Source organism: Plasmodium brasilianum, chromosome 14 (assembly GCF_023973825.1).
Source record: "Plasmodium brasilianum strain Bolivian I chromosome 14, whole genome shotgun sequence".
NCBI classification, from domain to species: domain Eukaryota; phylum Apicomplexa; class Aconoidasida; order Haemosporida; family Plasmodiidae; genus Plasmodium; species Plasmodium brasilianum.
The window spans coordinates 1,574,203-1,601,492 of NC_090127.1; the positions used below are offsets into that span (position 1 = coordinate 1,574,203).

A 27,290-nucleotide genomic window follows, 5' to 3' on the forward strand; every position below is an offset into this window, starting at 1 on the left:
TATAATGTATGTGAATTAACTTCTTTATACACATTTTAAGGAAGCACTACATTTTTGCTTTGTATCGTTGGAGTAATTGGGATATACTTAACAAAAAGGTATATATTATTTTCCTTTTCTTTTTTTTATTTTATTTCTTCCTTGTATGTTTTAGTCTAAAATGTTATGTTTCTTTATTTCTTTTTTGTGTTGTTTTAATTCCTCCTGCAGTTTATTTTCGTATTCTTCAATTAATTCGTTTACAAAATTGTCAGTTTCTTCAATAATATCATCATGGCTTGTGTCATTTTCATTATTTGTTTCATTTTCGTTAGTTGTTTCATTTTCATTATTTGTTTCATTTTCATTATTTGTTTCATTTTCATTATTTGTTTCATTTTCGTTACTTGTTTCATTTTCGTTACTTGTTTCATTTTCGTTACTTGTTTCATTTTCATTATTTGTTTCATTTTCGTTACTTGTTTCATTTTCGTTACTTGTTTCATTTTCGTTACTTGTTTCATTTTCGTTCCTTGTTTCATTTTCATTATTTGTTTCATTTTCATTATTTGTTTCATTTTCGTTATTTGTTTCATTTTCGTTATTTGTTTCATTTTCATTATTTGTTTCATTTTCGTTATTTGTTTCATTTTCGTTATTTGTTTCATTTTCGTTATTTGTTTCATTTTCGGTGTTTGTGTCACCTTCATCGATTTTAAGTTTACTTGAATTTTGGCTATGCAAAGCTTTTTCAAATTTTTCATATGATTTTTTTGATAAAATAGGTTTAAGCGCTTCTTCTAAATGTCTATCCAATAAATCAGCTGCTCTCAGACCTATGTATTGAGATATATCCTTGGCATAATTTTTTAAATCATTTAAAACTTGATCACTTATATTCTCATTATCACTTATATTTTTGTCTTCTTTTAAATAACCCCCTAATTTATTCTTTATCTTATTAGCTAACTCATCAGCTAAATCATCTTTCAGCTCATCTAAATCTTGGGTATTTTTTAAATATCCATTTTTCATTAGATCCGCATAATTATATCCCTTATTACTCCATACCGTAGATAATCCATTATCCTTTGAATTAAATTTTAAATTATTTTGATTCCCATTATTTTGCGAAGTTCCTGTATTAATACACTCATAGTACACATTTTGAAGAGTTAAATAAAAGTGAAATAGACACAAGATATTTAATATTGAAAAATTTAAAAACTTCATTATTCTGTGAAGTAATGAGCTACTTTTATTAAAACGTAAAAATAATAAGTACTTATTGTACGTTTATATATATGAATGTATGTGTTTATATATATGTTTATGTAAACTTATACATTCATATATCCCCTTTTCCGTATTTTCTTTAAAAAATGATAGATTTTATATATTAATAAAATGGCTAATTAAAATATAAGATTTCGAAACATATACACGTAAACCATTAATTTTAATTATCAAATATTATACCGTAAAAGGTAATTTTAGATACTAAAAATAACTTAGAAAGTTTCAACGTAAAATAGTCTATGTGTTTTAAAGCAATGTGTCAATTATAAATATTGATTTTTCCTTTTTTTTTTTTTTTAATTTAATTTTAGTTATTTATGCTTACATGTTTTTTAATCAAATTCTACAATTTTAATGTATTAGTGTTATTGATATTTTTTGTTATAAAATAATAGCTATTATATATATATATATATATATTCTGTAGCATTTCTCGTGGATAATAACATTCAAAAAAAGGTCAGGAATATTTTGAGTAATTACACATGTTTTAAAAAAAAAAAGCATAAGAAAAGAAAATTATATAAATCTTTATTTATTTTTTTTCTTTTATTTTTATGCACAATTTTTTTTTTTTTTTTTTTTTTTTTTTAATTTATTTAAATACAATAGCTAGAAGAGTAATTGTGCTCTGTTTATGTCTATATGTATGTTTTACACAAGTAAAAATAAAACTTACAAGGATATTTTTCTAACATTATAATTTTCATTTATTATTGTACATTTATTGTGTACTATAAAACTATTTAGGAACCATTAAAGTATATATGTATATATACATATATATATATGTACTTATATATTCAAGCGCATGCTGTTTATATATTTCTTTTTTTTGGCTAATAAGTAGAAAAGATACATATACAAACAGTTGCACAATATATTTTGGTAATGCAATAGTTATTCTTAATGAATAATATAGCATTTTATTAAATCATTAATTTCATTTTATTAGATATTAGTTGTTTCACAATTATTTTGATGTATTTTAAAATGTTACCACATTTTCTTAATACTTGTCTTTTTATGAAAAAAAAAAAAGATATTGACAAAAAAATAAAACATAGAGAAATATAATATGATAATATAAAAAGATACTGAAAAATATACACTATCAAATTTTTATTATCAATATAAAAATACGTTAACCAAAGGGAAATCAATTTACAGAAAAAAAAAAAAAAAAAGATGAATAATGAATAATGAAAGATTAAAACATATAGCTTACAAAGGAAAAAACAAAAAATTAAAAATCAGTGTGTTAAGTGGCATATAACTGCGCTTATCTCTTTATATGTATATATATAATACAGTTATAATATAAGCCCTTTAAAGCATCATTGTAATTCAAATGAATGATTTATTTTTTGTTTCATGTTAAAAATGCGTATAAATTTATCTTAATTAAAAAAATCATCTGAATATTGACCTTCAACTTCTTCCCCTTCGTATGGTTCCTCTGTTTCATAATCCCATATCGCATCAGGCACGTTTACGTGCACTGCTTGTTCCATTCTATTAAAGAGAGTTTTCAATACTGGAGATAATAAATGATATACTTGCGGGTTAGTGTGTGGTGGCTTAACAGCATCAGCTACTATATTTTCTATTGGTTCCAATCCTTGTTTTAATACTTCCTTTAACACCACTTTAGCATTTTCTTTTAATTGACGTTTAATGTCAAATCCACTTTGTAAAAATGATACTGAATCCTTTTGCAATGCACTAATTATTTCATTGGCAATGTTATCGGCTATTTCATTTCCTATTTCTTCAACTGATGCAGATTCAGAAATGAATGAGGAAAAACTTTTATTTAAACGTTCAGAAAATTCACTTCCATTTTCAAGAGATGATGAAGCACTCGTTCCATTTTTATTCCTTAAGCAAAGAACATTTACAAAACACAGAAATACTAGGAGGGAAGAAATAATGGACAATCTTTGTACTTTATTCATTTTTCCTTATTTTATTTTTAATTTGTATAAAGTGAAATGATAAGTGTGTAAAAATGTATATTGGAAAAATATATATTATAAAAGTTATTTCATAAAACAAAATGATAAAATTAGTGTAATCATAAAAGGACAGTTACAAATTTTTTTTATTCAAATATGATGTCAATTTAAATTAAATCTTTTATTTGAAAACAATGGTATTTACAAATTAAAATTAAGAACAATATTTTATGTTGTGTGTTTCTCCTTTTTTTTTTATTTGTTAACAAAATGGTGTAAAAAAAAAAAATATTTGTAATAAAATAAAAACAAAAATATAAAATAAACATAAAAGCTAAAGTTACATGCACAACTTCAGAGTCCAGACAGCAAGTAAAATATTTTTTAAAGATCAAATTTTTTTAATTTTTTATAGCTTCTTTCATTCTTTTTTTTTTTTTTTTTATTGCTCACGTAAAGACAACATTCAAAGAACTCTCGATGTTTTTTTGCTCTCTTACTGATTTTTTTATTAACATGTCATACATTTAGTTCAAAGGGTCAATAAAAAAAAGCTAGAAAAAAAAAAAAACTTATATTTCATAGTACCTTTAATTAAATATACGTCTTATATATGTTTTAATTTTGCATGAATTTTATTCTTATGAACTGTTCATATTTTATATCAAGGTGTGAAGTAAAATAAATTTTCTGCATGCACAAAAAAAAAAAAAAAAAAACTATATTGCTATAAATTATCAAGGATTTTTCTATATTTAATGGTTGTCATCGTTCAGCTGCTCAGAACTATCACATGATGACAAATTAAAATATATTAACAATTAAAGATCAAAGCTGTTAGCTAGATTATGAGTAAAAGTGTAAGTGAAAAGTTATTCTTTTAAATGTGGGGATGCCACTTTTGCCATGTAAAAGTTGAACGTATAAACATATATATGTATGTAAGTGTTTATTTAACTCAATTTTTTTTTTATAACTTCATTTTTAGCGAAAATGTGTATGTTAAAAAATTTACGTTTAATGTTCAACAGTTAGTATTATTTTTTTAACACACTCAAGTTGATAAAATTTTTTAAACGTTTACGGAGAGCTTAGTTTTTTACATATCATCAAAATTGAAAAAAATATATATATGATATAAAAAACAGCCTACATTTTTTCTTTATTTTACATGAAAATCTTTGTAAATTTTTTTATATCAACGAGTAATGTTTTGTACCAATTTTAGTATAATTTACAGTGAAGTTCCATTTAATGTTCCATTTTTAACACCCATTATATGTACATACATTTAAATATTTATATTCTTATGTGAGAACGGCGCGTAATATACCATATACCTCACGCATAATTTATACATGTTTTTGACTTAATCACAGTATCGTGTATTAATGCATATACACTTAACAAAGATAACCTAAAACTTTTCTGTTTATTTTTATACTACGAAGGGAAATTTACCAAATAAAGTATACGCACGTTGCTATATTTTTGAGTATATTTTATTTTTTTTTTATGGAATATTAGGTACAACATGATTTTATAACGAGACCATGAAAAAGAAAACCAAGTAAAATGTATTTTCTTCATATAGGAAATATCAACACCCAAAAAATAAGATACATTTGTTTTTCCTTATTTTTCTTAATATAGAAAAATTATCTGCTAAATAAATGTCTTATTGTAACATAGTTCTTAAAAATTAAAAAAAAGAAAAAAAATGTGCATACACACAAAATAGAGTCTCAACTAGTACAGTGTTTCTTTAGGAAAAAAAAAAAAAAAATAGAAAGAAGTGTGTACACGCGTAGTGGAATTTTATATAATACAATGCTTTTTAAAAGAAAAAAAAAAAATTGTGCTTAAGGATTCTCCAAGTTTTCCTTCTTTCTCAAAAAGAAAAATAACTAATAATGACTTTTAACAATAAAATGAAAACAAAATAAGTTAAATAATCAATATCGTAAATTTGTATAACAAATAGGAAATTAAACTCGTCTATTTTCTACATAAAACATAGCTTTTTTATTAAATACTCTTAATACATATATATATATACTTCAATACATTTGTCTTACGTATTTTGTAAGGTAATTAGCATATAAGCTTCCCCAATTTGGAAAAAAAATTAAAGTTTAATCTTTCTTTATATATATATATATATATATATATATATAATTTTTTTTTTTTTTTCTCTTTTTGTCGAAATACAATGTTTATATTTTATTAATTGAAAAGCGCTTTTGCTACATACAAACCTATTCTATTTTAAATATTATCAAATTTTACTTTTCTGGTTAATTTATTATATCATTCAAAAAATTGAAGCTATTTTTCTGTAATAAGGGAACCAAAAAATTAAAAAAAAACAAAACATGGACATTTATGTAATAAATCTATAATTCTATATATAGACAAAAATAGAAAAAATATAATATAATAATTATAATTAATGAGAATATCTCTAGAATATCTAATTTTCCATTTGCTTTTAGCAAATTTCTTAAAAAATAATATAAAATGTGAAATAAATGGAAATTTTCTGAGCTACGATGAGGATGACACAAATAATTTCGGAGAATCGAACTCTTCGGATTTTATGAACAATGAAAAATCCTATATTATGGGCTTAAATTCCGTCAGTAAAAATAAAAGAATGGTAAATAATTATAGTTCATTATCTATCAATCCATTATATGGTTATAAAAAAGAATATTATTTAAAAGCTTTTCTTGATACTAGTAAAAATAGTAATGAAAATGCAAAATTGCATGAAGAGGAAAAAAATTATGCAAAATCTAATGGAACATGTTCTAGTTTCATGATTATAAATGAGCATGATAATACAACAAATAAATCTAAAGATATAAACGAAAGCAGAAAATTTGACAAATCGTGGAACCCAGATATAGCAGAAGCAGAACAAAGTTCTAGAAAAATGTTGAAAGAAGAAGTTAATAAGGAATTATTAAATCATAAAAATACTTATAATAATAGCATGCTCAACATCACAACAGAACAGTATAAACAAAATATGCAAAAATATTTATATGGGACAATTTCAAAAAAAGAAAGTAAATATATTGAACTGAAACCCCATAAATTTCAAAGTTTTAATTACATTAAGGATGTTGAAAGCACTAAACCCAATGTCAAAAAAAATAAGGAACATAAAGAAAAGAATATTAGTATTCATAACGCTTTCATAATAAATAAAGGAGGTAAAAATAATGAACTCAAAAATAAGGGTAAAAAAAAAGAATTAATTTCTTCAGATAATAACACTAACAATAAGGACAATATATATTTCGAAAAAGAAATGTATATCCAAATAAAATATCCAGTATATAATAAAAAAACAGAAACGGAAAATGTATATCATAGTGGAGCACATTATGTCCTAAATAATCAGACAGACGAAAAATCAGTTCCTAATAGTAGCAATACTGAATCTATAAAACAAACCGATTATAAAAGCGATATTGCAAAGGAAAGTAAAAATAAAACATATTCCTACTTAAGTGATAATGATTTAGAAAATATATTAAAAAATGAATGTAAGCCTGAAAGTAATGATAATTTAAGAAATAATAAAACAGAAGTTTTTAAAAAAAGTGATTCAATAGAAAAGGAAGAAGATTCTATAGATCTAGATTTAAAAGATGCAATTGCCAGAGATATGGACAATAAAGATTCAAGGAATAATGATAAAAATAAGCCAAATGTAGAAGATAATGGAATGATAGAAAATGATATAAATGATGTAGAACTAGTGAAAGATAAAATTCATAATTCATACATAGATTTCTCCATAAAATATTTGGGTCTTGGTTATGATATTATTATGGGGAACCCAGAAGGGGATCCAACTTTAAATATTGATCCAGGATTTAGAGGACCAGTGCTTAAAATAAATATCGAAGATATGAGCTTCAATGATAATAGTAGCAGTTACAGTAGCAGTGGCAGTGACAAAAGAAATGATAGCGGTAGTAGCACTAATAGAGATAGTAACAGTAGCAGTGGTAGTGACAATAACATCCGCGATGTTACCAAAAACAGGAGAATTATAAAGAAAAATAATAAAAAAAAACAACGATTAAGCCCCTGGATAATTCCTGAGCATTCTTGTAATCAATCAAAAAATGTAGAAGAAATAAGAAATTTAGAGCAGTATAAATTAGAACTATCATCAGATGTTAAAGTGAGCACACCATCCTATTTCCCCTATTCCTTTTCTGCATCAGCAGAATATAAAAATGCACTAAAAAAATTGAATGTTCAAAATTCCGTCATATTTTTGATGAAGATATATTGTTTACGTTATCATACTGGAATACCGATTACAAAAACTTGGAAATTTACAGATAATTTTAAAAACGCTTTGAAGAATTTACCTTCCACCTTTGATGGTTTAAAAGAAAACAGTGAGTGTACATATGAATATTATATCAAGAAATTAAACACTACAGAATGTGAAAAAAATGTTAATAAATGGATGCTTTTTTTTAAGCTCCATGGTACACATATAGCTCATGAAATTTATTTGGGAGGTAAAATAACAGTAAAAATGAATATGGATAAAAATGAATATAATAAAATGAAAGATAAAAATGTAAATGTAAAAACTATTTTTAATTTTTATTTTCACCAAATGGGTCTATCGTCATCATATAATAAAAAAACGCAAAAAATATTAAACAAATTTCGTACATCCAAAAGTGTATCTATTCTTGGGGGAAATCCAGGTTTAAATGTGGAAGATTCTACCTTTTTTGAAAAGTGGGTTGATTCTATTAATAAAAATTCCATGCCAATAAGAACAAAATTATTACCATTCAGTTTCTTTATGGATGACCCAAATATGATAAAAGCATATAATGATGCATTAACCTTTTATGGATTAACTTATGGAATTGAATTATTTGATAAAGAAAAATATAATCAAACTGTATTGTCTATTGGTGAATATCTTGAAAAGGCCGAACAAAAACTGTATGCTGGTCCTCCTCCTGGTTTATTAACATGTCCCATAGGAAGGAGTCTTGTGATGGGTTTTTCGTTAAATTTAGATTTTTATAAAAACAAAGAATTGAATAAAACTACTGGTATAACTATCTGTGAACAGTTGAAAGAATCATGTAGTGGAAATGGATTTGAAAATAATTATTCAGATATGAGGATATGGGGTTTATGTTCTGAAAGACCACTAGACTTTATTGCACAAGTAGTACAACAAGGAGAATCTCCTAAAGTTACAGCAACATGTCCTGGTAATATGGTTATACTATTTGGCTTTGCCTTAATGAAAGGTAAAGGCTCATCATCTGCCAATAAAGTAGACATATATCCTTGCCGTACTGGTCAAACTAGCTGCTTAGCAGTTTTACAAAATAGTAAATTTAAGCAAAGTATGATATATATTGCCTGTATAGACAAATCAACAAAAGGTTTAGAAGATATACAAACTTTTAGCAAAATAAGAAACATGGATCAAGTTAATACAAATAATTATAAAAAAGACGGTTATCTCGATTTTACTTGTCCCAAAAATAGTACTTTAGTGTTTGGTTTTTCCTTAGAATTTCATACAAATTTTCCAAAAACTAGAAGTAATTTTACGCACTGCTCAAAGAAATCTAACAGTTGCAAAATAAAGGGAATAGGAATGGATACCAATTTATCTCTTTTTAGATCTGATAAACACTCATTAGGTATCGTAGCTGTTTGTCGATCACAAACAAATAAGACTTATATTCATTATGCGTAAATCTATATTTGTTCGTTATTTTTATTTTAATTTATTTTAAGAATTTCCCTTCCTTTTTATTGTTCTGTGCTATATTTGACCTTTAGTCAGTGCATGCGTATACACATAAATAAATAAATATATATATATACATTTTATGTACACATGTCCTTCCAACGTGCATCTACCCATTTATACTTCATTATAGGCTTGTTAGTTCTTCCCCCATGCTCAATATATATAATTTTCACCTATAAAATATGTGAAATAAAATGATACATTTTTAATTCATTTTATTACCCTTTTTTCCCTTTTTGTTGCATAAAATTTTATTAGTCCCTTCAAAAAGTTATTATATAAGTTTTGATAATTCTTTTTGACAGGTATATATATTTTTAAATACCTTATATTTATGATCTCTTTATTAACTACGCAAAGCGTTTTATTTATCACAAATATATAAATGATTTAACATTTTTTAACGTTTCCTTTTTGTTACATGTTAATTTTTTGGATGACATTCATTTTTTACATTAAAAAAAATACTAATAAGAAGTCAAATGATGATAAACTGTTTTATAATGTATATATAAATATATAATATATATATAAATATACATATATATATATTTGTAAGATCAAAAAAAACACAAGTACCTTCAAACTTTCTGTTAATCGAAGATTCGATAATATAAATAGATGTTGCTAAATAATTTATAGGCTATGGTCATATAATGAATGAGTTATATATGTGCAAAAACGCTTATATATAGAATTCTGTATGCAGCTAATTACAAATAAGAGAAAAAAGGGCAAATATAAAAATGAAAGAGAGTTTCATATGCCACTGCATGTAGATTTACGCAAGTAAAATTGTACTTCATAATGTATACATTTCTTTATATTATTTAAAGTATAATTGTGCACAAATATGCCTTAGGCTACTTGATCTAGTGGTATGATTCTTGCTTCGGGTGCAAGAGGTCCCGGGTTCGATTCCCGGAGTAGCCAAATTTAATATATAATATGTAGTTAAATATAATTTACAATAAACAAAATAAACAAACTTTTAATTATAGAACTTTGAAATAAAAAGGGTAATTTACAAAATATTGATATTAATTTTTTATTAATTATTGTAAAATGGTGTAGAGAGGAAAGATCAATTACCTTTAAATATTTAACGTATGAATATATATATATATATATATTTATGGTAATGGGAAATGAACACTACATCCGAATTAAGAATATCTTTAGAAAATTAATAAATAAAATATTTTTTGTTTTATATTGTGTACTCCTAATATAGCTGTTGTTCGCCATCTTATCAAAATTAAGGTATAATTTATAGTATATATATACATAATATTGTTATAATATATATAAGTTTTTAATTAATAAATAAATACAAGAAAACGAACGGAATAAATAATAAATATGGATAGAAAAAATTATTTCGTCTCAAATGGAAGTATTAGAAGAACGCATCAAAAAGAATACTCTGTTTTCTTTAAAATGAAATTTTACTTTTTAGTTCCAAGAATAACAAAATATTACTGATATGGAGGACAAAAAAATAAAGTGGAACTTTATATATAAAAAATATATGTTGTATATGATTTACTTTTATCAAGGATTTTACTATATATAAGAAATTACATTTTGCCTTTTGCTAATTTTTGTAGACACATATACATATGCATAAATGTGTGTGCATCTGTATGCTTGCATACAATTATGACCTTTAAAATAAGGATAAAGGTAACGAATAAAAAAGATGAAATTAATTACTCTTGATTGTTTTTCAATATACCCATATTGTATATTCCTCCGTTGTATGTTTACTCTTAAAAAGTAATGTATTTATAGTGTTAGATGAAATAAAAGGAACTATTCATATACCATAACTGTTTGCAGCAAATATAGCGAATACTACATTAACGCTATTTAAGTTGTCCAGTAAATATATGCTCCTGCACATTTTTGTTCTAGTAACGGAAAGTTGTTAACAAAATAATTGAAAGATATGTACAAGTAGGAAAATAAAAGATAATTATAAATATTAATAATTATTAATAATTATTAATAATTACTTTTAATATATATTATTCATATTATTAATAACTATTAAAAGAATTTTATGTAGACAATACCATTTATAAACGAAAACATGAGCTTTGTTTCCTGTGTGGGGAAAAATAACATAAATGAAATAGTACACTTGGTAGAAAGGGAGTAGATTAAATTCAGCTTTTAAGAGGGTATTACTTTAATATACTTGTATCTAACCGTATTAAATTAATAGATATATATATGGACGTTCTCACATATACATATACATACAAAAGTGCCATAAGGAAAGGCTTTTTCTCATTCATTAGGATGAAAAAAATAAGAAAGAGTTCAATTTTTTCCTTAAAAATAAAAAACATGTTTAAAATAAAATTATGCTAAAGAATTGTTGTATTAATACGTTCGTAATCTTTTTCCCTTCTATAACCAAAATTTGTGAAAAATGATTTCCACTTTTATTGTATGTATCTATAAGGTGATCAAAAAAAAAAAATATATAAATCATTTATTCGTAAGTAGCTTACAAAATGTTTTGCAGTATATTTTAAAATGGACATTTTCAGCCAATGTTTGTCTTACATATTTTTTTTTTTTCCTTTTTTTTTTTTTATATTTTTAATCTTTTACTTTTATTGTTCTTTATTTAATTAATGAAAAGGAAACATTTATAATTTTAGTTTGTATGGGCATATAAATAATGTACTGTACACATAAAATGAGAATGAAAAAAAAGATGCTTCTCCACATATAAGTGGTCATAAATTTGTTAAATTATCAAAGTAATTATTTACAAGTTGCACTAATATTCTTTGGTGATGTTCAAAATGTTATGTAACTCAATATGTTTTAAAATAAACCATTTAAGGAAAACATAAATAATAAAACATAAATAATAAAACATAAATAATGAAACATAAATAATGAAAACATTCTACAAACCCTATATGACAAAAAAATAAAATAAAAATAATATTAATAATAACAGATAAAATTCATGTTGAAAATTCAATTCGTAAAAAAAATAAGAGTTACATGATATTTAAGGAGTCCTTTGACTTTGTGTAAGCAACAGTTCAATTATTCGTTATTTTCACTATGTATGTGTATATATATATATATATTTATTTATTTATTTACATGAATGTTTCATATAGGCATTTAATAAAATTCACCATAAATGACAAGAATGAAGAATCAGCGTTAATTTTGAATTTACTTAATTTTATTTCTTAGACGATAATTATGATTTGTATGTTTTACAAGATATACATTTTCTTAATATCAGTTATATGCACGTCATAAAAACGTATACACCATTTTTTCATCAATCTCTTTTGATCCTATGTCAAATTTAATAAAAAATGTATTTATATTTTGAGAAAAAAAACCTATAAAACCAAGGTATTAAAAAAAAGAAAAGAAAAAGAAATTTCGATAAAATAACAATAAAAAATTGCACAAAATTAAAAATTATAAAAATGTAGATTTTATTATATAAACATTCGTACATAAAATATGCATATATTAAAACGTACAAATTAATTATATATATATAAATACATAAATAACAACGATAAATAATAAAAGTTATGTCAAAAAAATACATAAACGAGAAAAGAGAATGAGAAAAATACTTAAAATAATCTGCATTATCGCCCATTCATGGTACAGTAATAAAAAATTAAATATATTAATATTATATTTTTCTTATTTATGGTTTATTTCCTTTTTTTTTTTTCTTTTACAAAATAAAATACATTATCTCTTTAATCAGTTGACATTTTATTTTTACGTACAAAAGGAATTTTTTAATATACGTACGCAAGTACATATATATACATATATATGTATATAATACATATATTTTGTTTATAATATGCTTCAATATTCGTTATTCTTAATTTTATCCTGTTATATTTTATATCTTGTAATGAACCTTGTATTCATATTTTAAAAATTTAGTGATAATAGGTTCATATGTATATTATGTATTTTCTATATACGTTTTAATGTACATCATATGTACGTATTTGTGCCCATACTATGTATTTATGTACTACATATGTACGTAATTATGTACTACGTATGTACGTAATTATGTACTTCATATGTACGTAATTATAACATTTTCATAACTATTTAACTCTTTTTATGTACATTATTGGTATTTCCCTTACATTATTCATTTCTTAAATTGCTTGGAAAGTAAGAAAGAAAATACCTTTTAATTTTTTTTTTTTGTAAATTTATAGCTATTATATATAAAATTTGAATATATACATTTTTAAAGCATCCTACTGTATAATCCTTTACATGTATATCACTTATTTATATATTTTAACTGAGTCTATAATTATATTCATTATATTAACGTCATTGTTACTATGCATATTTTCTTTGATGATATACAGATGGAGGGTAACATGTGAATACATAAAATAATATATACACATATATGTAAGTACGTGAAATGGAAGCACAAAATGTTCATACACTAAATTCGTATTAGTGAATTAAGCAGTTTTATGGTTTAATTGTTTGGTATAATTTTATGGTACAATTTTATGGTACAATTTTATGGTACAATTTTATGGTACAGTTTTATGGTACAATTTTATGGTACAATTTTATGGTACAGTTTTATGGTACAATTTTATGGTACAATTTTATGGTACATTTTTATAGTACATTTTTATATTACAATTTTATGTTTAATTTTATGTATAAGTTTATGTTTAATTTTATGTATAAGTTTATTTTTAATTTTATGTATAAGTTTATGTTTAATTTTGTGTGCACATTTTCACTTAAAATCGATGAAAACTATTATTTATAAAGAATAAAGAAATTCATGAGCACACGTAAACAGATATATGCGGGAACACATATATGTTAACCCGCGCATACATGAACAAATGTATATATTAATGTGCAGGTAAACATATATACATATATATATGTACACCCTTTTAATGCATACATTAATGGTGTTACATTCCTTTTTAATTTAAATATATACATAAAAGCTGAAGTAATTTTTTTTTCGAGAAAATAAATTTGGTTATTTTTATTGGCACCATTTAATCAGTCCATTTTCCTTCGTTTAATGTACGTAGTGCAACGAACAAAATGGTTGATAATAAATTATCAAATAATGAATTCCAAAAAAAAAATGAAGAAATGCTATGTATAAAAAACATTAATGCAAAAAATGATGTAGAATATGCAAATGAACTTAGTGTTCTTCCATATGTTTCGGAAAAATACAGTGTAAGCATAAGAAAAAAAAAAATTGAAGCAGCTGGATTTATGTTCTATATTAAATATGAAATTGCATTATTAAAAGAAAAAAGGAAAAAGTCAAAAGATAATAATAGATATACGCATATTGATGAAATATTTTTATATAAGGATAAAATAAATTACATAAATGAAATTAAAAAGGCGGAAGGCGGTGATAACAACGATAACGGTAATAACAATAACAGTAACAACAACAATAATTGTAGTAACAACTATAATAATAATAATAATAAGGATGATGGATATATGAAAAATGAAAAAGGAAAAAAACATGATGATACCTACAATGACATGGTAAATGATGACAAAAACAGTAAAAAAAGAAAAGAAAAAGAAAGTTTAAAAAAAAGCTCAAATTTGGTTAAAAAATGTATAAATAACAATATAAATGTTTATGAAATATTAAGTGTAGATGAATCGGATGATTTAGAAACCATTAAATCAACGTATAAAAAATTAATCTTAATATTTCACCCAGATAAGAATAAAGGTACATCTTTTTTAAATGAAAATGAAAAAAAAAAGAAGAGAGAAAAAAATAATAAAAATGATAATAATACAGACACAAAAAAGGATTTGGTATATTATATGGAAAAGTATAATATAGAAAAATTAACAGAAGAAGAAAAGAAATTAATGTTCTTAAAAATTCAAGATTCGTATACTATTTTATCAGATAAAATTTTGAGAAAACAATATGATAGTTCTGTCCCCTTTGATGAATATATACCAACATTAATTGAATTAGAAGAAGCTTCAAATTTTTATGAGTTTCTAAGACCAGTTTTTAAAAGAAATGCAAAATGGTCGGCTAAAAAGCCTGTACCCGATATAGGAGATGAAAATACACATATAGAAAGTGTAAAATATTTTTATGATTTCTGGTATAATTTTGTTAATTGGAGGGATTTTTCATATCAAAATGAATATGACTATGAGGAGGCTGAATGTAGAGAAGAAAGGAGATGGATGGAAAGAGAAAATAAAAAGATTCAGAAAAAAGCCTCAAGAGCCGAAAATTTAAGAATTATCAAATTAGTCGATTTAGCTTATAATAATGATCCTAGAATAATTGCTGAAAATAAGAGAATTAAATTAGAAAAACAAAAAAAAAAAGAATTAGCCATGTTAGAAAAACAGAAGAAAAGAAACGACTCTTTATTAATAAATGAATTAAAAAAAGACAACACAAATACTCAGGTTGTTTCTTCAAAAGAAAAGATTAATAAGGATAATAAAGCTGCTTTAAAAATATGGAAACATCATATTAAATCTGTATGTATAACTAAATTATCAAATCTTGTGAATTCTGATTTGATACAGGAAAAATTAGCTACATTGTCATTTGAAACTTTATGTGAATTTATATATGAAATTTATGTATTCTTAAATTTTAATTTTCAAAAAGGGGATGTATTATCTCCTATTCAAAAGTTGAATAATAAATCTTCCGACAAATTAAATAATTTTTCATATGCAAAAAAGAGTGCGGTAAATAATGAAAATAATAAAATACCTATTACTAACAGTATAAACGGAAATCTGCTTAACAACATAAAGATGAATAACTACGATAATGAGAAGAACAAATTAAACAATGTAAAAAATAATAGTGATATGTGTTATATTGATACGATAGATGAAAATGGTATAACTAGTAGTAAAAATGTAACTATGCTGAAACGAGATAATGATAATAAAGAGGAGAATCACAGTGGTTTTAATAGTAGTAGTATTGGTAGAGATAATAATAATAATAAGAAGAATGATAATAATAATTTTGATGGTAGTGATATGTACACACATAGTAGTGCGCAGTATTACAGGGATGGTAACTCAGGAGTAGATCGAACTGATCGTGGCATATCAAACTTTATTATCAAAAACGAAGAAGAAAAAGAAGAGGAGATAAAGGATAGCAATTTATCGTATTCGGATAAAACACTAAACAATTTAGAATATAAAAAGGAACATCCGTTTTATGAAAATGATAATTCTAAAACAAACACTGAGGAGAAGAACAATAATGAAAATTATAAATATAAAAAAGCTGTTGGAAAAAATAATATCTCTAACAACACAGATGGTATTTATAGTAGTAGTAAAGGTACAGGGTTCATAGGTCATCTAAAAAGTGTAGAATTAGATGAAAAGAATATAGAAGTGTTAATACAAATATTTAAAAAATATATAAAGGATTTTAATTGTATTATAAAAAAGAGAGAAAAAGTAAACACCCAAGAGGGTTGCAATTTAAGAAGCAATATTGAAAGTAATATTTATTCGGAAGGAATGGAGATCAGAAATAATATTATTAAAACAAAACCAGATGTAGATGAAAAAATGAATGCAGTTAACCATGATTCAAAAGATAATTACGGAAATGTTGAAAAAAAGGACGGTACAAATGATGAAAAAAGGAATAATGAAAATTTTGAAAAAAACAAAGAATTAGATGTAAATAGCAAATGGACAACGAATGAAATTTCCTTACTTACCAAAGCTCTGAAAGCTTACCCAGGAGGTACCAAAAACAGATGGATTCTTATAACAAATACGATAAAAACCAAAAATGTTAAAGAAGTTTTAAAAAAAGCAAAAGAAATGTTTGAGAATGAAACTTTAAAAAATCTGAGTACAAAAATTGAAGAAACGCCATTTGATCATTTCAAGAATCAGAATAAGGGAGTAATGAAAAAAATTGACGATAACTTAGATAAAAGAGAATCAAAAATCGAAAATGAAGAAGCAAACGCTGAAGAAGAAGTAGAAACAGAAGGAAAAAAATTAAATAATAATATAAATGGAAATAATAATATTGAAGGAAAAAAACCGTGGACCCACGAAGAACAATTTTTATTAGAAAAAGCTTTAATGAAATATCCTGCATCCATACCAATAAAAGAAAGATTAAGATTAGTTTCTTCTGAAATAAAAACTAGATCAATTGATGAAGTTATATTTAGAATGAAAACATTAAGAGCTCAGATATTAGCTAAGAAATCTGCAAAATAAGTTTTTTAGGACACTTTAAAAAGGATTTTATTTTTTTAATATATATTATTTATTATTGTTACTTATCTGCTTTAATAAGCAAACATTTGCGCATATGTATAATTTTTTTTTTAAAATGTGCATGTTACCATTGTTATTATTAATATTCTGTATGAGGGGAGTTATATAAATATTATGGATAACGTAACCATGTATGACGTAGAAGGGGAAAAAAAAATAAAAATGATTAATTCGACAAAAACAGTGTGGAATATCTATAAGGTGAATGAGGATAATGTAAAATAACCATGTAAATATTATACATCTTCATAATTGTTATTGTAAATGACCAAAAGGGAAAAATTGCACACTTCTGAAATAGCTGAATAGCGAAAGTTGACTACAAGCTCTGATTCATTCTTTATAAATTAAGCATTATATATATATATATATATATATATTACATGTGCTTAAATATGTTCATATATATATGTATAATGTGCACGTTTGCGTTGTTATTCATTTTTTTTATCCGAAATGTATGTTAAAAAATTATACCATTTCTTATTTATTTATTATGAATTACGTGTTTAAACGTTTTGTAAAACTTTTACATGTTTTAAATTTTTATTTATACACCTTTTATAACTTTTAATTCATATTTAATCTTTCCTTTTTCATTTTTTTTTTTTTTTTTCATATTTTCATAATTAAAATTGTCATATCATATTATAAATTTTTTTTTTTTTTTTATTAGAACAGAATTTTCATACTTTTTATTAGATATTAAGTTTCAACTTTTTTTTTTTTTTTTTTTTTCAGTTTTAAGTATAATTTGAATATTAAAATAAGATAAATTATAAATAAAACAAATTAGATGTTAAAAAGATAGAAAAAAGATACATATAAATATAAATTTAATAACAACAAAAAAAGAAAAAGAAAAATGTGTACACAAAAGTAAAAAGGGACATATAGGGAAAGACCGTCTTTGTTTTCCATGGAAGAAGGGCGGAAAGAGTCATATTTGTTCAAGGGTTTGCAGAAAAAAAGAAAAAAAAAAAATAAATAAACAAATAAACAAATATATAAACAATTAGATAAACGAATAAATAAACAAATAAATAAACAAATAAATAAACATTTATATAAACAGTTAAATAAGCAGTTAAATAAACAATTAAATAAACAATTAAATAAACAATTAAATAAACAAATAATTAACCAAATGACCAAATAAACAACCAAATGACCAAATAAACAACCAAATGACCAAATAAACAACCAAATGACCAAATAAACAACCAAATAAATGACAAAATAAATACATAAATATATATAAACATGTATATAATAAATCAAAACAAAATAAAAGCGTGCTCAAATGATGGTACTTAACACATGTATGATACCTTGTCCGTTTCATCGCTGCTTTTTCAAACGATATCTTCGACCTCCTTTATTGTCTCTCATGAATCTTTTATTGATTAGTTTACTCTGTCTTGGTAATTTATATGTTCTGATTTTTTCTTTTGTTGGTATCCATGGGATGGTAGATAAGCCCATTCTTTTTTTTTTGTACTTCTTCTTTTGATGTTTCCGTATTTTAAAATATCTTCTTCTCTTTGTACTTATTCTATTATTTAATATAAAGCTAAATTTATATTTTAAAAAATGCAGATGTACATCATTAATATGATGATACCCCCCCCAGTGTTCCTTATGAATTATATTACTGTTAAAACATGGTCTTTTAATGATTAGCATTTCATAGTTAATTTTATAATAATTTTTTAAAAACTGCTGAGAAAATATAAATAGGTTTTCGAAACAGTTTTTCAACATAATATGAACATAAAGGCGGAAAAAGGAAAATGAGAAGATATAAAATGAAAAGAAAATGAAATGAAATATGTGCACTTTAAGCAATATATTAATTGCTTAAAAGAGAATCTATAGTTTTTCGCACTAATTATTATTTCTACATATATATAAATATGTGTGTAACCATTTATTTATTTTTTATTTATTATCATGCCACAATATTTGCTTTTCTCAATTAAGAAAATAAAAAATTATTATATATTGATGAAAATATTAACACTTTCTAGTACGTCATAAGTTAATAAATCTTCATAAGATGTTTAAAATAGCTGCTTTTATAATTTGTTTTTTTTCTTCAATATTTATACTTTTTTTCCAAGTTTAAATTTTTGAAGCTATCACTGGCTTGTGTGCTTAATTTTTTATCTTTTGTTTAGTTATTTATCTGCCAGTTTACATATTTTACTTTATTATTAAGGAATGAATTATTTATGCTAAATTTTTTATTTTATTTTATTTTTATTTTTTTTATTTTTTTTTATTTTTTTTTTTTGGTGTACAATTTAAATATACACATGTATGATACATTTTTTGAGGAATAAATGGGTATATACTCACGTGAGTTATGGAAAAAATTAATTCATCACAACTTAGCTTTTATTAAACCATTGAGTGAGAAATGAACATTTAAAATAATAATTTTTTTTAAAAAAAATAAAATAAATTGATATAAAATAAAGAAAAAAAAAAAACTTAAATAAACAAAACAGTAAAACTGTGTACATTTATTTTCAGGTCTACATAAATAGATTCACAGTGGTACACTTTTCTCATAAATATATTTATAAAAGCTCTTTAATTCTTGAGCCCAAATGCTTTTCAATATCTGAGATTGCATCTATTTCATACTTTACACCTGAATCTTTCATATTGTTGGCGTATTCTCTTAAAACATTTAAAAAAAAAAAAAAAGAAGAAGAAAAAAGTGAAAAAATTACACAATTGCAACCTATTTTAATGTGTATATTATCGTCTTTTATTATTATTATTTTTTTATACTTATGTATAGGTACACATAACATATAAACAAATATTTTTTTTTTTTTTTTGTTCACTTACATCCAACGATTAATCTCAGCTGTGTATAATTTGGTACTATTTTTTAATTTCATGCTAATGCTATATAAAAAAAGATATAATCGAAACGGAACACATTATCGCTCAAGTGTGTATGTATATGTGTATTATGACAAATATAAATACATATATATATATATATATATACATATACATCGCGTTAATGCAAATATTATTATATTAACTTGTGCAATATTTGGATATCTTTTGGGGTCAATTTAGTAAGATCCATATCCTTTAAAACCTTTTTTTTAATGGCTTCGTCTGGGGCAAAAAGATTCAACCAGCATATATTGTCAATTGATATATCATCTACATCTACATATAATTAAAAAAAAAAAATAAAAAAAAAATAATAATAATAATAATAAAATTAATAATAATAAAATTAATAATAATAAAATTAATAATAATAAAATTAATAATAATAAAATTAATAATAATAAAATTAATAATAATAAAAGCTGCAAAAGTAATGAAAGATAAATATCTTCGTATTTACAAAAATAAAAGCGATTTTTTTTTTTTATTGATGTTACTAACAGTAAACTTTTGATTCATATTTTGAGGAATAGGTGAAAGCGATGTTAAGACCTTGACATAGGTAAAAAAAAAAAAATAAAAAAAAAATTGAAGTTGAAGTTGAAGTTGAAGTTGAAGTTGTATATATATGTATATCATATTAACATGTCAGAACATTTATACTTCTTTATTTTCAATGTAGAAAAAAAAAAAAATTATTTATATATCATATATACATATATAGTAACAAATTTTTTGTTATTCTTGATGCCTATTTTCAATATCAATTAACCATAAGCATCGTAATCAGTTAAACAAAAAAACTTGAGGTTTTTATTTCTTCTATAAATTTTGGATATAAGTTGTCTCGTGTTAATGTCTGAAAAAATGGTATGCACATATGCGCATACGCGCATACATATATATATATATATATATATGTATTTTCATGTGTGCATTAATATAGCTACATACACGTACATGCACCGCAATATACTTCTATTTATTCGTTCTGCTGTTTCATGAAAAAGGACCTGGAAACCCCTTTCCTGTAACTAATATTGAGGGTCCATATTTATTTATGAAATTACTTTGAAGTAATTTATAAAAAATTGTTTCTTTTTCTACTATCAAAACATATTTCACATCAGGAGAAATTACTATATCAGGCACGCCAAATGGGCATATTAAATGGCCCCTTTCCTGCAAAGGTACAACAAACAGGATAGGATTGTGTAGAATAGAACATATATAATAGAGCGTATATAATAGAATATATAACGTACAACAATGTAAACACAAAAATAGAAATCATAAAGATATGCAACGTGAAAATAAGCTAAGAAAGTATGTATATTTTTCAAATTATTAGTATTAGGGAAAAATAAATATTAAATTTTAAACACGTTATGCTTCAAAATGGAGAAAAGTTATCTTAATTATCTTTTTTCCTCAGACTTCAAAAGTGTTCATGCAGTCAATCCATGTGCCTAAAATAGAAGCATGTTCATATAGTTGGAACGTTGGTAGTTATATATGTATATGTACATGTATATGTGTATATATATATATATGTGCACTTGTACAAAAGCATGTATATGTGAACGTGCGAACACAAATCAATTTGCAAAAGTGGTAACCAAAATTTGTTTCCTTGAGGAGAATATTTCCTCTAATTATTCCCTTAGGTGAATTGTATATATTTAGTAGCTCTCTTGGCTTTTTAATAATTTTCGTTAATTTCCCAATAGTTCTATTTGATACTTCTTGTGATATAAATAATTGAGGATTTATGTAAAATATCTGTCTTAATGTTGTATAGATATTGTCGTTTATATTTGTCCATATTATTTCTATAATATAAAATAATCTTGTTGTTTCAATAATTTTTCCTTTTGATAAATTTTTTTTTTTTTTCTTTTTGTCAACTAGTTTTAAAATGAAATCAAAGATATATTTTTCTAATAAATTTATTACGCCTAAATTGGGATGCATTTCGTGAGATATAATATACTTGAGGTAAATTAATTTCATAATTTTTTTAAAAAATTGGTGAAAATGTGAAGACACATAATCACAAGTATCCCATTTTTTTTCTATCCCGCAAGCACCATAAAACGAATTATTAATTAGCAAAAAAGGGTAGCAAAAAAAATAAAAATGAATAAATAAATATAAATAAATATAAATATAAATAAATAAATATATATGTAAATATATATATTCATATAGCAGCGTATGTGTCTTATATGTTTAAAAATGTTGCGAATAATTCAACTTAACCATTACATACGTATTTTATCCTTCATTCCTTTTTTACTATATAATATTATATTTTATTATATTGTTATAATTTTTTCAAACTAACGATACAAATAAGAAATAATATAAAATCAAAAATTTTTTTTCCAATAATTTTTATCTATTCAGACAACGTGAGAACGCATTTTTTTTTTTTTTTTTTCCCCCCCCTATAAATGTTATGTACTTGCAACAGTGCAACATCAAAAAAAAAAAAAAAAAAAAAAAGAAAAGGCAATTTTCTTCTTTTTGAATTATAATTATTCTTGCCATCTTTTGTCAATTGTTCAAAATATTTTTGTATAAAGACCATAGATGGAAAATATAGTGCAATTCTTTTTATTTTATTTTACGAAGCTAATATATGAAAGAGATTAGTAAGTTTATCTTGAAATTTGTTCTGGTTAACAAATTCATCAAATGGCAGTGTAACATAATGGTAACATATAAAAAAAAATAAAAATGAAATAATTTTATTTCTTTTCTGTTATTCGAAATACCTGACAAGCTTAAATTTTCAAAAACAAAGAATAGTATTCCTTTTATGTTTATAATATATAAAGGAGGTTACTTAAGCTGAATGAAAATTCCTTTTTTTCATTTTACTTAATAGATACATGAATACATTCATAAATAAATACATGTATTGTACGCATACACAATATTAGTACATACAGCTAACATATGAACACTTCGCACGTGTTAGGGAACATATAGTTAAAATAGGAACAAAATCAAAAATGTAAAAACTGAAAGGAATATATCAAAAGAAGTAAACTTAATAAGAAAATTAGTACGTGAAAAGTGAACATTCGAATTAATAAGCGAACAAGTGAATTAAGGAAATATATATATATATATATATATATATATATATATATAATGAGAAATGGGAAAAAAAAAAAAAAAAGAGTCAAATGTTCCCCTATCAGTTATATGTATATAGTATTGTGAAGCAAGAATTGTGTTCATTTATAGCGAAATAACAAAATAATATATTCTTGAAAAGTATATGTATACATATATATATATATATGCTTATGTAGATATACCTACATGTACGCATATGTAGCAAACATGTATATATGAATGCAATAATAAACGTCGTCTGATTAATCAACAAATAATTTGAGATCCAGCGAAAGAAGCAATGACTGAACAGAATATTCCCATCATGAACAACAACGATAGTGGTAACACAGTTGTAGTTAGAGAGAACAATAACAAACGTTTTAAAAATGAATTAACTTATGACAAAACAAGACTTATTATTAAAAATGTTCCAAAGTACATGAATGAAATTGATTTAAAAAAGCATTTTTTTAAAATGAAAGGAAATTACGATTTTAAAATAACAGATATAAAAATAATGAAAAGGAAAAAAATAGTAAAGAATAAAGAACATTTTGAGTCCAGAAAAATCTGTTTTATAGGATTTATTAGCAATATAGACTGTGAAAATTTTAAGAAATCTTTTAATAATAGTTATATTAATACTAGTAAAATAATTATAGAAGATGCTTTTTCCCCCCTTTTAACAAAAAATAATGCAAAACATGATAATAAAAATTTACTCCTATATATGCGAAATAAATTGGAAGATATTAAGAAAATGAAAGGTAACACATCTGCAAAAACTATACAAAACGAAAATTATATTAATAAAGAGATTCCAGTTAAAAAAACAAAGGCAGGTATGAATACCACCAGAAATCATGTTTTATTTTTAGACGATAATACGAGGGAAGGTGCAATTGAAGGTCTTAACGACGCAAAAAAGAATAGAAAGAAGAAAAAAAACAAAAAGAAAAATGAAAATAAGAAGAAGAAAAAAAAAATGGCACATATGGAAAAGGTGGATACAAATAATGCGAAAGATGATACCCAAAAGGGAAATAAAAAGGAGCTTGAGCAGAAAACCACAGAAAATGATTGTACAGATGTAGGGGCAAATGAATCAACCAACGCCGAAACAAATGCTGAGAGCAACGGATGTATAAACCCTATGGTAAAGGAGGAAAATGCCCTTGATTGGTTAAAAGAAATTTCAAAAAAAGATGAAAATGATAAAAGAAAAATGGAATTGAAAAAGAGTTTATTCCAGGAGGAAGAAAAAAACGATCAAAATAAACAAGCAAGCAGCATAAAGAAAAACATACAGGTGGACAATGACACAGAAAATGACGATAGCGAAAATATGAATACAGGGAAAATTCTAATTTTTAACTTGCCACCTGTAGATGAACATGATATAAAAAGTTTATGTGAAAAATATGGTCCTACGGTAGATGTAAAAATTTTTAAGAATACGAAAAAAGAAACTCTTGATATAAATCCAAATGAGAAGAGAAGCAACAAAGAGAATGATGACTTCTTTATAAAATTGTTAAACGAAAAGAATGATGAAAAAAAAAAAAAAAAAAAAAGAAATCTAGTTAACAGTAATATTAGTAATAATAATAATCATAATGATAGCCATAATGATAACCATAATGATAACCATAATGATAACCATAATGATATCCATAAAGATATAATAATAAAGAGAGACCTTACAAATGTAAAGGCATACGCTTTTGTTAGTTTTATGTTTCCTAGCTCATGTAAGAGGGCTAAGGAAAATTTAAATAATGCAATCTACAGAGGGAAGATTTTACGTGTCAAATATGCAAAAGAAAAATTAGGAGATTATGAAAATATAGAAAAAAATAAAAATAACATATTCATTAAATTATCCAATGACTCTAAAACGTCTTATAAGAAAATATTAGAAATTCAGAAAAAGAGAAATTGTCAAAATGAAAACATCTGGAACGTTCTATACACTGATATTAATGCTAGCATTTACAATTTCTGTAAAGAAAATAATTGTAGTCGCGAATCCGTATTAAATATAAAGGATAAAAACATAGCAGTTAATGTCTCTTTAACTGAGACGTACATAATTAATAAAATGAAAGATTGGATAAAGAAGGAGGGGATATATTTGGAAGCCTTTGAGCAAATTTACAAAAAAAAGGATGCAAATGATGAAGGAAATGAGAAAAGAGATGTAGAAGAAAATGAGATAGAACATAGAAAGGACAACAAGGATGGAGGCGTCAAAGAAAAAGAAAAAGAAAAATCAGAGGAGGGGAAAAATTTTCCAAATGGTGCTTCTAACAATTCAAACGATTTAAACGATTCACAGAAAGTCATAAAGTATAAACGAAGCGATGACACTATAATAGTAAAAAACTTATCTATGCATACAAATAAAAATGATATAATTAACTTATTTAAGAAGTATGGAATTTTGAGAAAATTTAGTTTCTCACCATATAATAATATAGCCATAATGCAATTTGAAAATTCGGAAAATGCAAAAAAAGCCTTCATTTCTAATTCCTATATAAGATATAAAAAATTACCACTGTATTTAGAATGGGCTCCTTTGAATTTGTTTGAAAAAAAAGAAAATGAAATTAGTAGTAGCATAAGTAAAGTGCAAAATAATTATGATACTACTATTACAGAGGATGTAACAGCAGAAAATGAAACGAAGAAATTGCATGAACATGTGACGAATGAATTATATGAAAATGAATCTAGTGATGAAGAAGAGATTACCCATGCCAGCATCTATATCAAGAATTTGAATTTTAATACAAAAGAAGAAGATCTGAAAAAATTATTTGAAAAATTAGAAGGTTTTATTACTTGCAATATTGTAAAGAGTAAAAAAGCTGTATCTCAAAAAGGGAATGATAAAAATAAAGTTTTATCAGAACAGAAATATTTGTCCCAAGGATATGGATTTGCAGAATTTAAAAATAAAGAGTTAGCAATTGAAGCTATTAAGAAATTAACGGCTACACGTTTGGATGATCATATTTTGGAGTTGAGTTTATCTCGTAATCGAATTAAAAAAAAATCAGACAAAAATAATCAAGAAAAAAAAATAATTAAGGAACAAAAGAAAATTACGAAAAAATTACTTGTTAAAAATTTAGCTTTTCAAGTGACTAAAGAAGAATTAAGAAAATTATTTTCAACTTTTGGAAATGTTAAAAGCGTTAGAATTCCTAAAAATGCTTACAATAGAAGTAGGGGTTATGCATTTGTTGAATATATGTCAAAGAATGAATGTCTTGCAGCTATTGATTCCTTACAACATACGCATTTGTATGGAAGACATCTCATTATAGATTTTGCAAATGACTACATATTTGAAGAAAACATGAACGAATTTGATAGACTAAAAGAGGAGGAAAACAAAGGGGGAAGTAATAAAAACAACAAAAATGTAATAACATCAGAGCAAGCTAAAAGAAAAGCCCTGTTTGAGATGAAAAAAAGCAACGAAATGAGTGAATCCAAGAAGAGGAAGCTTCTGGGAAATTTGGAAAATATTTAATACATACACGTATGTATGTATATATATTTTCATATATATATATGTATATATATGTCATATTTCGATTAGACTATTTTAAAAATATTTTTTTTCATGTGAAAAAATAGTTATAGAGGTAGAATTGTGAACGGAGTTGTGCTATACCTATACACACTCAAATGGAATGCATTATTACAACACACAATAAAAAAAAAAAAAAAAAAAGATCATATCGTTGAAATATAATAGTGAAAAAAGTAAAATGAACTGTCGA

At 24.1% G+C, this 27,290-nt stretch overlaps 7 protein-coding genes across 7 annotated transcripts; 3 read left to right on the forward strand and 4 right to left on the reverse strand.

The window, feature by feature from the left end:
• Nucleotides 1-150: 150 nt before the first annotated feature.
• On the reverse strand, nt 151-1,212 carry MKS88_005567 (male development gene 1 protein; the record flags this gene model as incomplete). The annotated part of the gene is made up of 1 exon (XM_067218842.1): nt 151-1,212. One exon carries the CDS (start codon nt 1,210-1,212, stop codon nt 151-153), a length of 1,062 nt encoding a protein of 353 aa, XP_067070777.1.
• Nucleotides 1,213-2,678: 1,466 nt separating this feature from the next.
• MKS88_005568 (cell traversal protein for ookinetes and sporozoites) lies at nt 2,679-3,236 on the reverse strand (the record flags this gene model as incomplete). Its single annotated transcript, XM_067218843.1, has 1 exon — nt 2,679-3,236. One exon carries the CDS (start codon nt 3,234-3,236, stop codon nt 2,679-2,681), a length of 558 nt encoding a protein of 185 aa, XP_067070778.1.
• A 2,452-nt stretch (nt 3,237-5,688) lies between these two features.
• MKS88_005569 (perforin-like protein 2) lies at nt 5,689-9,006 on the forward strand (the record flags this gene model as incomplete). The annotated part of the gene is made up of 1 exon (XM_067218844.1): nt 5,689-9,006. One exon carries the CDS (start codon nt 5,689-5,691, stop codon nt 9,004-9,006), a length of 3,318 nt encoding a protein of 1,105 aa, XP_067070779.1.
• Nucleotides 9,007-14,190: 5,184 nt separating this feature from the next.
• On the forward strand, nt 14,191-17,379 carry MKS88_005570 (DNA-binding chaperone; the record flags this gene model as incomplete). Its single annotated transcript, XM_067218845.1, has 1 exon — nt 14,191-17,379. The coding sequence occupies one exon, from the start codon at nt 14,191-14,193 to the stop codon at nt 17,377-17,379; it is 3,189 nt and encodes a 1,062-aa protein (XP_067070780.1).
• Nucleotides 17,380-18,780: 1,401 nt separating this feature from the next.
• On the reverse strand, nt 18,781-19,203 carry MKS88_005571 (uncharacterized protein; the record flags this gene model as incomplete). Its single annotated transcript, XM_067218846.1, has 1 exon — nt 18,781-19,203. One exon carries the CDS (start codon nt 19,201-19,203, stop codon nt 18,781-18,783), a length of 423 nt encoding a protein of 140 aa, XP_067070781.1.
• Nucleotides 19,204-20,024: 821 nt separating this feature from the next.
• On the reverse strand, nt 20,025-22,335 carry MKS88_005572 (meiotic recombination protein SPO11; the record flags this gene model as incomplete). The annotated part of the gene is made up of 8 exons (XM_067218847.1): nt 20,025-20,127; nt 20,302-20,361; nt 20,505-20,637; nt 20,863-20,913; nt 21,134-21,220; nt 21,375-21,543; nt 21,799-21,830; nt 21,981-22,335. The coding sequence occupies 8 exons, from the start codon at nt 22,333-22,335 to the stop codon at nt 20,025-20,027; spliced, it is 990 nt and encodes a 329-aa protein (XP_067070782.1).
• A 1,456-nt stretch (nt 22,336-23,791) lies between these two features.
• On the forward strand, nt 23,792-27,037 carry MKS88_005573 (multiple RNA-binding domain-containing protein 1; the record flags this gene model as incomplete). The annotated part of the gene is made up of 1 exon (XM_067218848.1): nt 23,792-27,037. The coding sequence occupies one exon, from the start codon at nt 23,792-23,794 to the stop codon at nt 27,035-27,037; it is 3,246 nt and encodes a 1,081-aa protein (XP_067070783.1).
• Between the last annotated feature and the right edge of the window lie 253 nt (nt 27,038-27,290).